This window comes from Caloenas nicobarica, chromosome 12 (genome assembly GCF_036013445.1).
Source record: "Caloenas nicobarica isolate bCalNic1 chromosome 12, bCalNic1.hap1, whole genome shotgun sequence".
NCBI lineage: Eukaryota > Metazoa > Chordata > Aves > Columbiformes > Columbidae > Caloenas > Caloenas nicobarica.
Window position 1 is genome coordinate 8,611,280 of NC_088256.1, and position 13,205 is coordinate 8,624,484.

General features: G+C 35.3%; 1 protein-coding gene across 4 annotated transcripts in view; it reads right to left on the reverse strand.

Moving 5' to 3' along the window:
• DIAPH2 (diaphanous related formin 2) overlaps positions 1 to 13,205 on the reverse strand; it is a 211,122-nt gene that overhangs the window by 62,455 nt on the left and 135,462 nt on the right. For all 4 annotated transcript variants that reach the window (XM_065643073.1, XM_065643071.1, XM_065643074.1 and 1 more), the window contains one exon: positions 8,477 to 8,612. In XM_065643073.1, the coding sequence (XP_065499145.1) occupies positions 8,477 to 8,612 (136 nt within the window). The remainder of the gene's footprint in view (positions 1 to 8,476; positions 8,613 to 13,205) is intronic.

Consider the following 13,205-nt stretch of genomic DNA (forward strand, 5'->3'; position numbering starts at 1 on the left):
TTACACTTGTATTCACATCTTGCACTACTCTGTTTTGCTTTGAACTTTTACATACTTTTCGTAAGTCTAATGTGTGTCCTGTAAAACTTTTCGACAAGACTTTTAATGCAAAAATCAGTACCGCAATTTTAATTGCAATTCATTTGAAAAGGTCAGTTTTCAGTGTCTTTTGGAAAGTCAGTTTCTGTGTTCTCATATATTTGCATTTTATTCATTTGCTAAGTTCATTTTGCATGCATAATAAATATCTTCAGGAAGCAGTCTTCCTCAGCATTTTGCACCAGAATACAATCTCATGACTGTTATTTACTTTTTAATTAAAGGAGAACAAGTTAGGACAGTATGACTGATACGCGAATCTACATCTCCTGTCAGTTTACAAAACAAGGCAAATCCTTGCTTACATACCAATTAAGCTCATTGCTTATGATGACCTGATCTCAGGCTTACATAAAGTTAATAGAATGAGAAAAAAATTGCTTTGTTTACAGACAGGTTATTGAAAATAATTTTTTAAATGCACACGCTTTTTCAGAAAATGTCACAATTGTCAAGGTCTATGTCAGCAGGAATGTATTGAATTGAAATGCATCAGCATTACCTCTGGGGCCTCACATTGCATGGACTTATGCCCCTTGCAAGGATCACTTCCACTCAACCTCAAAACCAGGCTTTAATGTGGATTACTTAGTAATAAATGGGAAGATGTTGCCTCTACATGGGGAGGGAAAGATCGTGCAGCTCAAACAAAAGAAAAGAAAAGAGACACCCTGATATCTAGACAAATGCATCTGTCATCAAGTTCTACAACTCCGTGAAGGGTACATGTCAGTTACAGTACTAAGCAGCTTTTAATTTATATGGTTAGCAGATTGATAAGGCAGCATAAAATCATCAATTATGTTAGCATTAGAAAACAATTTTCTTTATAGAACTGCTTACAGTTGAGCAACTGTTCCGATATTTTAGAGAAGAAACCAGTCTTGGGGACTCACTTTGCAGACGTGGATTTATTGCATATTCTTTTTGTTTTTAAAATTACTATTATTTTTAAATCTGGTATTGACAGTGTTTAAGTTATTCCAAGTCCTAAAACAATTTTAGCCGATTGTACCAATTGATGACTGTCCTATCAGTGTGTGTTTATTTTTATGACACATTTAATGTCAAAAAAGGGAAGCAATTAGTTCAGACTAAACTGCCAAACTTCATTTCTTAGCATGATACCTCACAATATATCCAGTTTGAGGAGAAAAGAGGAAAAAAAAAAAAAATCCTTCAAAGGGTCTTCAGTAAATTTCATTTTGTGAATTAATTTTTTCCAACAGGAAATTTACTGTTGACCCTGATACATCACAGGATTTACCCAGAATCTACCGACTAGCTAAGCCTACTGCAACCACAGAAAACTTCAGTCAAAACAATAATTCTTTATTGTCAGAAAAATACAGAAGGTAGCAGAAACCTCAGCGTTTCAGAAGTAGTTTATAATCTGGAGTCCAACCTTGAATATAAATTTCCTCATTAATACAGATACCTGTTTTGTTACACTGGCACAGACCAAATATTGGTTCTTTGATTTTTCTGCAAAGTTTCTAGTTGATAGTTTCTCATTACTACAGTATTTCATATTCTGAAGAAATATTTTGTTTTTAACTTTTGATGGCTCTCTGAAAATGATCTTTTATGTGGTAAAGCTGAGCATTCTGTACTCTCAAGACAAATTTCACTACATTACAGCTCTCACAGAATTTGACACCAAATGATGTCTCTCTAGGTTTAAAACGTGCATTTCCAGAGCTGCAAAGCTGCACTTTTACCTTTATTGTCCATCTGGCAATGGCTAATAAAATCCTACCACATTTCTCTTTTTGCTTTCAACAAAAATGTATCTCCTGGATACAAATCTAGAAGAAGAGTCTTTGTTTCTGCTGCACATGTTAAAGATGAAATGCAATATGTTTAGAATTTTTTAAATCTTCTACAATAGGTTGCATAACTCCCCAATGGACAGCAATTTTAAGTTGAAAGTCTGGTTATACAACTATGAGAACAACTGAAATCAACACCATAAAGTTCAAGCTAATTTAAACAGATCTCTACATTTGAGAAAAAGGAGGCTTTTATCATTAATATAAATGCTCTTTGGTGCCTTCCAGAACTTTTCCTTTTAAGTATACATTGCTTTATCATCAGCCTCTTAAATTACATTTAAGTACGATGATTCCATTGAGGTACAAAACAGCACCAGCATTTGTAGAAGTGTTATAAAATTTCATTATTCAATACTTCATATGGAAAATTATAAGCAAAAATCTATTATGATATATATTGGAAAATGATCATTATTTAATTTATTAAATTAACGTTACATATACTGCTGTCAAGCAATTGGGGGGGTGTTTAACAGTAAGCATAGACTATAAAGAGATATTCTTTCCTACATAATTTAGGAAACTACTTTTGTGAAGACAGCATCTTAACAGTTAAGTTAGAAATAAGACACTACGAACACAGGAAAAAAAAAATCATTCCACTAAGACAGAATTTAGTCACTAAACTTGTGCTGCCATTACAGTCAAAAAACCTTCCCTTTCACAATAGTTCTACATGCAATTCTCCTCCTTGCTATCTGATTCCTGAACAAACCTCATACCAAAGAAAAAGTTGATCAACTAATTATTTCACAAACGCTTTTTAACAGTGGAAGTTCTAGAAAATATACAAATATAATGTTACATAGTAATCACATTGAGATAAAAAATTTTACAGGCATTTTCAAAATTAACAATAAGAATACTTTCTCCAAGAAAAGGAAATTTGAATTTGCCTAGAAAACTGTGCAAAGTTAACACTTGTTGCTGTTCAGTAAATAGTCCCAAAGAAACCTACTTTTAAGAGAAAATAATCCAATTGTTCCGCCTTTCTTCATCTGTAATTATCCAAACTTCAGTTTTCACGTGGTCTAATAATATTTTTTCCCATTATAAATTACCTCATTAAATCAGTTTACTTGGAAAGTATCATATGCCATATTCATAACTTTGAAAATTTTGCAATGGAAAAATTTGTTTGAGATTCAATTTTAACTTGTAATTTCTAACTTCTCATCCATGCTCTCATCTATTTGCATTTATCTTGAGCTGGTTTCGGCCCTTATTAATAACATTTGCAGCAATTTTGACATTTCCTGCCCTATTCGCAAGATTGCTACAAAGTCCTGCACAAACATATTTCTAAAAATTCTGGGCAACTCATGGATAATTGTTTTGGAAAAGAATAAAAAAACCCCAAGCCTCATCCAGGTTCTATAGATGCTCACATTTAAGCATAAGGTAAATTTCCATCTGTTTTTTTTCCTCTGAATATTACATTTCAGGAAGAGTGCGGCATATTTGAACAGACCATCGACATCAATATGAAAGATAATGACTTCCCAAAGGAATTGTAATACTTGCCTCATTGTCATCCACCACCTTAAACTAATAATCTGTAGAATGCAAATAAACCCCACATTTTCTCACTCCAGGTACCCTATGCAATCACTTGCCAATATGTTAATTCAAAGGACTAAGGTTAAGACATTTAGAAAATAATATATATCTTGTAATAAACTTACTATGGATTTCTGTTTATGCTAAAGGACACAGAAGGAAGACATGGCAATGAGGAAAGCACTGAATCATTAGAAAACTGCAGCAAAAGTAACCCTCTTGAATTGTATCCTGCAACAGTCATCGCAGGTGTAACCATAGTTCAAAGAAACACAACAGAATTGTTGCCCATACTAGTACACACCCGTTTGAATAAATAGCATATGAATTCTTCTATAGGAGTACTTGAAAAGGAAAGTAAGAATATCCATCAACCACTAGCAGAGAGCTTCATTTCCATTATCCTCATCTGCTTTGGGGAGAATGTTAATATGTCTTCAAAACAATTAATTCAATACTAATTGGGACAGAGGAAGCTCATTTTATCTTTTATCCTAATACTGGTAGTTAAAAGGTGATTTTAATTGCCAGAGTAATCAGATATAATGAAGAGCAAAACTGTTTCTGATTAAATAACATTTGCATCAGAATTGCTGTTATACGCTTTTCAGCTCCTAGGAAGCTGTCTTCAGTTCTTTTTTTTTCTCTCTTTTGTTCAGATATGCACATGGAAGCAATGCTGCAAGAATTTTGCAGATGTTAAATCAGATGGAAGTCATGAAAGACTACGTATAAATGTATCATAGCGCAGTCTGCTACAGCCCTCAAAAAAAGGAAACACTGCTGAAAAACAGTTATAAAGAACGTTCTTTTTCCATAGAGCTGGCGAATGCTAAAGAAGAGAAGGGACTGTTAAGCTCTTTTCCAACAGAATTCCTCTTCTTTAATGAGAACAAATGGTTCATGATTTAGACAGTGAAATTTTGGATCTCTAGCTGTGTAGGTAAGTCACTTAAGTCTTTCTGTGTCTCCATACATCACCAGGAAACCAGAGCTACCTAAGTACCTTTCTAGCCTGGGAAACACAATAACCAGATGCATAAATAACAGCAGAGTGACAAGAACACCAGAAAAGAACAAATGTTTCCAAGCCCCACAGCTACAAGTGCGGAGGTGGAGCTGACCACGCACAGCAGGACTGGCCGAGCACAAGAGGCGCCAGAAGGTCCTGCCATGGCTCTGACCACACCACGGATCAGATTTTCAGGCACCACGTAATGGGAAATACGTACGAAGACTTTTTTTTAAATGAAGTTTTAATATTAAACAACACAACTCACTATAAATTGCTTTGAGGCATCATTTTAAATCAACGCTATAAGAAATACACTTTTTCCCTGAGAACAGTTCAAACTTTACTTTGAAAAAAAAAATTAATGCAAATAAGAGTGTAATTCCATGACAAAAAAAATACTGCTCTCAGCCAAATTCGACTAATTCTAACAATTATGATAAGATTTTTTTAAATTGTAATTTTTAATCAGTCTTTAAACTACCACTTTGATATGGATATTAATAAAAACTTCTTGAGCATGTCACAGATAGGGCAAAATGGTGTTAAATTCTGAAAATATTTCTCAGCATTTTTGAGGTGTTCTGGAAGTTGAGTAGAGCATAATGCCTTGTCCATCATACTGCTTTTATATAAAGTCACAAAAGTTGCCTTTGACTTAAGCCATTACACAGCCTTCTCTGCCTAAGTTTGTATGATGCTGTCCAATGTAAAACACTGCGGAGTTCATATGGAACTGAGAGCTTTTCTATATTTTTACATTCGTCTTTATACATTTTGAAATGTTTAGCAGGATTTATATAAATTTAAACATAGTATTTATGTGGCTTCTCAAGTACACTAGCCACTTCATTAAGCTAAAAACACCAAACTTAGCAACCCGGTCTTTAAAATATTGGCAACTCTGATGCTATTTTGTAAGTAGGAATTACACAGGACAATTCTTTATTCTGGCCACGCTGCAGTTTTCTGCTCTCTCAGTTACACCAAGAAACACATATTAATTCCAAAATTAATTAGCTCTAATTAATTCTAATCTGGCTTCTGCAATGGCCAGGAAAAAAAAAAGTTGCAGCTCTGTAAGCAGATAACAGCAAAAAAATACTTATTACAGAACTACAACACTAAAAGGCTGGAAAAATGTAGGGACGCTATTGCTCTGACCTGAAAGACTATAATTTTATTCTTGAAGATATAGCTAGAGAAATACCTGAAAGACAGGTTATAACACCCTTTGGGTGAAAATCACCTTGTCAAAATGACAGCTTGAGAGGACATCTGCCTCCTTCCTCTAAGTATTCTATGTCACATTCACTTAGACAAATTTGCAAACTATTTATATGAGCTGCAATGAGCATACAGAAGTATCAAGAAAAAACAACAAAAACAAAACAAACAACCACAAAAAAAAAAACAAAAACACAACAACAGTTACTTGGCAAAAATGATTAATTTAATATCAGTGTCATGGAGTCCAGTTGGGAGGTATCTATCCCCCCACCTCATCCCACGGCAATAGAGTTGTAATATGTGAAGTGGCTATTTCAAGATCTTTAAATATTGGAAAAAATATTTTAGAAGTATTAAACTAACTTTGTGTTACTGGTTTAGAAACATCAGTTATTTAAATGGCAGTTTCAGTGTATTTGGCCATGTACAGTTATTCACATATTTCCAGTTTCAGCAGAAAATAAATGTAATACAAAACTAAGCTTTAGTTATGTCTGTTGGCAAGAAAAGTGTTTCATGACAAAAAGCAAACTGCTATCAGAATACTGAGGCATCTATTACTGCTAAACAGGGTTTACTCCTCATTTGCTTAAAAAATGACCAGATGTAGACAGGTACGCTCTCACTGACTGAGCTGAAGCAATTTAGGAAGGTGTAACTGCAACCTGCTAGCTACAGCCCTTCAACACAGACCAACTCGCTGACAATAGTATCTAAGTGGCTTCTCATACTTTTCAACAAGTAGGAAAACATGTTGGCGTGCCTTGTCTGAAGTGGTAGTTGAACCTAACCCCCCACAGTGCAACTTCCAGCACACTGGTATAGGGGAGGTGACGATGGGATATTTAGGTTCTTCTTACTACACTCACAGAAAAGTGCCTGTCCATATTGCAAAGGACCTTTTTTTGCCAAGTGACAGATATTAAAAGGTTGGTCAAGTGCTGAAAGAAAAGTCTCATTACACATCTCCATCAGCTTAACTTAACAGAATAAAAGTATTTATGCATCACTTGTATTTAAATTTTATATTTTGTTTATAGTTAAACTGAAATTATTAGAAGAACCTTTATATGGTATGAAATTTAAGTTTGTCATCTACACAAAGCAACAGAGTTGCTCACTAAAACTTACGCTACAGTCTATTCCAAGCAGTGCCACTGCCACTTCAAGCAAGGCCAAAAATAATATTTGTGGTACCACTGCAGAAACTCTCCAAATCAGCCCAAAGGAAATCACTTTAAAAACCACAGAAACCAATCGAATAAACAGCAAAACTCTGAGGCTTTGTGTGTCAAAGTGATGTACACAAACACATGAGAATTCTACAATATTCCTACATAAATTATTTGTTTTCTATCATGGTATTCAAGTTACAGTACATTAATACAAATCCACTTTTAAGACTCAAAATGCAAATAATGAAGGATTGGGAAAAACGATTTATCGCAATCAGCAAATACAAGAGTAAATCTAATTTATGATTTCTTAAAGTATAATTAATAGCACACATAAAATGATCACAGAAGATTTTTCATTAGTAAATAAAACTTGTTTTCACTTTGTACACTTCTTTGTTTTGGCAGATTTATATATTGGGTGCTCATTTTTACCAACTTTAAACTGTGACATTACTGAGCAGAAAAAAAAACCAGAACAAAGTTGTGACACCTGTATACATATATCAATAAAGAGAAAACAGCACTACCTGCTGAAATCATTGTAAACACAATTCAGTGCCACAAAATAATGCTTAAACAGATGATATATTTCTAAGATCTATTGATACAGGTGTAACTGTAGGTTCTAGAGAAATGTGGTTGCCGAACAGGACGGGGAAGTTGGCTGGCAACTTGTTAGACTATTTAGAGGATAAAAAGGACAAGTGCTTTACAGCTGGGTCAGATTAGCAGATATACATGAAGTCACAGAAATTTACAAAAATTGCAGCCTCAAGTAATCTCTTGCGCAATCTGAACTCCAGTTTTACCATGTCTACTTGCCTTCTGGACTCAGAGCTAAAGAATAAACCCTAAATTTTACAACGTTCTGGAAATCTGCACAGCATCAATAGCAAGACCACCTGATTCCTCCTGCTTTCTTCCTTTCCTATTTCTCAGGATGGCCTCATGCAAAATAGAATATTCTCACATCTGACAAGTTCAAAACATTGGTTTTTATCGTGCTGAAATGTCACTCTGTTCTTAGGCTCCAAGCTCAACCAGATTATCCAGCTCCTAATAGGACTGTTGGGAGAACATCCATCCTAACATGGAGCCTCCAAGCCCCAAAAGAAAGATGTTAATTGCCACACTACCTTGATTGCAGAGATGTTTATAGAATGAAATTTACCACAAAGCAAATAAGATAACACTTCTTGGAAGTAAATCCATATTAAAAAAAAAAAAAAAAAATCAATTAACTGCTACAAATGAAAACAAGTCAATAATTCACAACATGCCTTCAAAGGAACATTACACATATTAAGTGGCAGCTTTCCATGGAACTACACAATCAGGAAAGCTAAAGCAAAACAGAATCTTCACCAAAAAAGGGGGTTTGTTTGTTTGGTTTGTTGTTGTTTGTTTGTGTGTGGGTTTGGGGGGTTTTTTTGGTTGTTTTTTTCCCAGCTTTTCAGCTGGACAGTAAGTATTTTTCAAATTGATCAGCAATAGGCTTCAGTTTGTTACTCCTTACTTTCTTTTTCTTTCAACAAATGTCTCTACTAAAACTGATGCCTTACCTTTGTTCATATCAATCAACTGCTGCTTCTTCTTCTGTCGCTCCAGTTTCTCTCGTTCGGCCTTCTCTTTTGCCAATTTGGCTCTCTTCGTTTTCTCCTCCATTTCTCTTCTTTTGTTGTTTTCTTTCAATGCCTCCTGCATTAGATAAAATGAACATGGGTGTCTATATACTGCAGAAAACTAGAAAGAGTAACAAACATCACCTTCTTTGCACAGATGCTATATTTACGCCCAATGGCAGGGTTAAAAAACAGGGACCAGCACCCAGTACTTCAAGCATCCTCAGAAATCTTGGAACAGGAAACTTACAACACTATTTGTACACCTTACCATTATTAGATAATCAGAAGAAAGAAAATTAAAATAGCTTTGCATTTATGGTGAATGAAAAAGCTCCAAATCTTTCAACAGCAACGTTTGTATGTTGTGGTTTTTTTTTCTATTAAGAATGTAAATGTAGCTTAAACCTGTGTCGTGCTGTTAGGAGGGATGCGCAGGGATGAAGCCAAGCTCCCACTATAATGGACTTCAATTACAAGTAATTGAAACTCAGTTACTAAATTTAAGCTACAATTCCTCAAATATTTTTGTTGAAATATCCAAAGCAGTCTGGATCATTTTAACACACAAAACACACCAAAAGTAACGGAAAACAGTTGAATTTATAGACTAAGACTCCGAATCTAAAGTCTCTGAGTCAACAGCTTGTACCAAACGAAAAACTACAAATGTAAGAGAACAACCCTGGATTAAAAAAACCAAAAACTAAACACAGCCATACACCAAAAAACCCACACACTTTCCACAATCTTGTCTCCACATAGTCTAGAAGATACCCTTGCTTTTCCAAAGGAGGTTAATCTCAATTTCGTGCTGTGGTGGGTTGACTTTGGCCGGCACCAGGACACCCACCGAGCCACCCTCTCACTCTCCTTCTCAAGAGAACGGACAATGACTGGCACATCCAAAAAAAAGAAAAGTCCCATCTAAAGCACCTTTCAGATTTATATAAATTATATCAGTACTTGGTAATCCAAGACTCCAAATGCCTCCAAATACAGAACACACATTCAATCCAGAGACAGTGTGCATATGCCATTGCCAGAGTTTATTGAGGTAAATGCTCCTTATATCCCCTTCTTTAAAAGCTGATACTATTTTGCAGAGGTGCTGGGTACCACAGTTAGCAGTGATGTTACTTGCAGCCACACTTGAAAATTGGACCAAGAACTGCAATAGTTGTACCATCACATAACCGATTGCACCGAGAAACACCTTTTCTCTCAGAGAAGAGAGAAGAGAAAAGAGAATTATCGGAGAAAAACCAATGTTTTATCCTTTTTGGTTTTGGACAATTCTGTCTCTGCACATTCAATCACACTTGACAGAGATTTCCTTTTACTGCAAGTTCACAGCCTGTAATAAAAGTAAATGCCCACAATCTTATAAGAGAAAGCAAATAAGCAATGTCATGACTGAACTAGTAGCCCACTAGCCACTGACATACTATGATTAGATCACAGATTCTGTCACATTTTCTACAAGAAAGACTACAGACTGAACTAAACAAGCTCCAGAGTTCCTGTATCTAGAAATTCACTTTGAACCAAACTCTACAAGTCCTAGCTGAAGGGAGATTATAGGAAAATCCAGATTTCAGCCCATAAAATGGCTGGCTACCAACAATGATTCAAAGAAAACCCATTCAAAATAAAGGTTTAACCTTCCTGAAGAACAGTAAGATAACAAAATACTGATAACTGTGTGAGCATCAGGACTCTGACTAAGATGTGTTAAAAGGTTTCAAAGTTTCTGGCCAGAAATTCTTGACAAAATTTAATAGAGACCGTGACAATTACACACAATGCAGTGTACATTAAGTATTTAAATAACAAAATAATACCTCCTGGGTTTGAAATATTTTGCATGCTTCCTTCAAGATAAGGCTGATGGACTATCAAAAGAAAGAGTTACAGAAGTTGTGTGGCATTACACTCCAAAGAAATGATAAATGTGAAAAAAACCCACAACATTGAAGGGATATGGTTATTCATCTGCAATTTTTTTCTAGAGGTTCCTTACACCTTTCACTTCATGCTTCATATTCTATTTTGACAAGATAATCCAATTCTATTAGCTTGTTTTGGATTTTCCTGAACCTGGTAAGCAAGCAAATATGAACTTAAGGAAGTGAATGAGCTATAATTTACTACAACATCAGCAAGCTAATTGAAGATGCAATAACGCAGTGATCAATCTGAAATCACAATTAAGACAAACATGGATTCAAATTATCAAATTATCATAATATGATATAGGAACAAACAGAACGATGAGGCTAAGACTATATGAAACAACCTTGCAGAGATTTTAGAGATATGTCAGATTCCTGACCTAAGACAGCTTGTTAGAACTACGTTAGGTGCAGATGTAAGCATCTGTAGCCTGGAAGCGTCTCCTATGGAAGGGCCTCTTAGACTTTAAATCTTGCCAAAGGCAGTTACTCAGAGCAGGTAATACAGTCTACTGGTTTACGAGAGGTTTTAAATATCTGGGTTAGATTCACAGCCTAAGTACTGTGATAGTCAAAACCCCAAACTACGGCTGGTTTCAAGAGCGGAATGAGGATTCAAAATCCTCACTTAAATATCATAAACTTCCGAGATTATGCCTGGAAATAATGAGATTACTCAGCGGGACTCACTGCCATCAGCGCTGAATAGAGAGTCTGTTTAAAACTATCAAATGGAAAATTTCTAATAAAAGTTTTTAATCCTGTTCCTTTCCAAGATCAGGAAACTCAACTTCATAGTATCCTCTAGATCATATTTTCCTATACTATTTCTGAAAATATTATTTAATCAAAGGCATCACTACCATGAAATGCAGCATCTATTGCTTTTACTCCATCCACAAGGACAACCACGTCACCAAAGAAACAAGTTAGATTTGTCACAAAACAAATCTCAACCCCATCTGTGCTGTCTGGTATTTCTACACTTGCCTACCTTTAAGCATTTGCAAATGCAGTTTAACGTAATTCAGTTTAATTTCTTCATTATTTATTTTTACACCTTTTGGATATCTTCCAAGTGAAACGTCATCCTTACCTTTTATATCATTACTAGAGTAGCTACTTATGAAGCGGTACTAAGAGCTTGTTAATAAACTTGATGAGTTACCGCTCCTATGAGAATTCTTTTCCTTCTGCATCCATCACTTACAAACTTTCCTAGCCTACATCTCATTTCTGATTTGTTCAATGTCATGATTAAAAACCAAAATTATCCTCAGCACTAGCTGGATGTATACACTCGGCTGAGAATTTAGAGGGCTTACAAAAGGGTCTTTGTGTGGGGTTTTGGGGCGGGGAGGAGGAAGGGCTCACTATATACTGCCTGTTAATAAGGACAATGTTTCACTTTTGATATCACCTCTTGGGAAATTTTGCTGGAGAAAATACTTCTTGCTCATTATTCTTTATTTTTTCATAGCTTCCTGCTAGCTAGAAATTGTTATCTTTCAGAGTACATTAAAGAACTGTTACTTTTTGGGCAGAAGGGAGAACCTGTATTCCCAGACAAATAACCAGGGAAAACAATGAATAAATACAGCCTTTCTTTTAAATCACTCCTGAACTACAAACTCAATTTATGCCTTTGAAAGCTGGGAATTTGGCTGGACTATGTATCACATTTCACAGTAAATCACATTTTTATTATGTATTAATTTCTGTACTGTATATTCATTGGTTTATATTATTGTAGCCAATGACCTGCTGTATTCAAGGGACACTTCAACAAAACCACAGAAAAATTGTTCCTGAATCACAGAGCTTGAAATTTACTTTGAAGCACATTACAAGCAAACAAATATTAGAAAGAAAAGGTCTTACAGGTACATTTATGCTCAAGATGCTGAATCCACTGTGGTGAAAGTTGTTTCTTATGAAGGCAACATAACAGATTGTTTCCTGTCTGGTACAGGGCACCAATCTCATACAATCTTCAAAGAGCAGGGTAGTGGTCTCCCAATAAAAAGTGTTGGTTTCCTGATCATTTAATATGTCTTATCATTTGGGGGGGTGGATTTTCACTTTCTAGATCTTGTATTACAGGGTTACTGTAAAAGGTCTCAGCCACACAGCAATCATCGATCAATAGTCAGTGTTGATACAAAAGGGCAGTTTATTTCATAGGTTTTTACAAGAACCCATCTCATGCTGCCAGCCGATGAGTTACTCACATCTGCCTAAATGTTTACTTATACTAGAGTAAAACCTTTTCTCCTTTCCACAAGTGTTTTCTAGGTGAGGGAAACAGTCACCACTGATAAAACTGTCTATCAGATATTTAAAAAAAAAAAAAAAAAAAAATCCCTTCAACTGAAGGAAAAAGCTTCTCTGCATTTCGTAACTATGCCCATAAGTACCTGTTACTGCTTCAAATTTTACCCAACTGTTCCTATAGGCATTGCTACAACATCAGGTTTTTAGACTTAAAATTCACCTTCAAGACTATCTGCATCAAAGGGGGATGCCACAGAGCACACAAAATCTGAAACGTTTAAGAACTGTTTAAGAACAAAGATCATTTCCTATCTAATGCTCAAGTATATATGTCATATGACTTCCACAAAGCACACGACCTGATTAAAAGGAAGTTTGTAAATGTAGGCATGGCAGATTTATTGGACATTTTTAAATACTCTAGCACCAACAGAAACAAA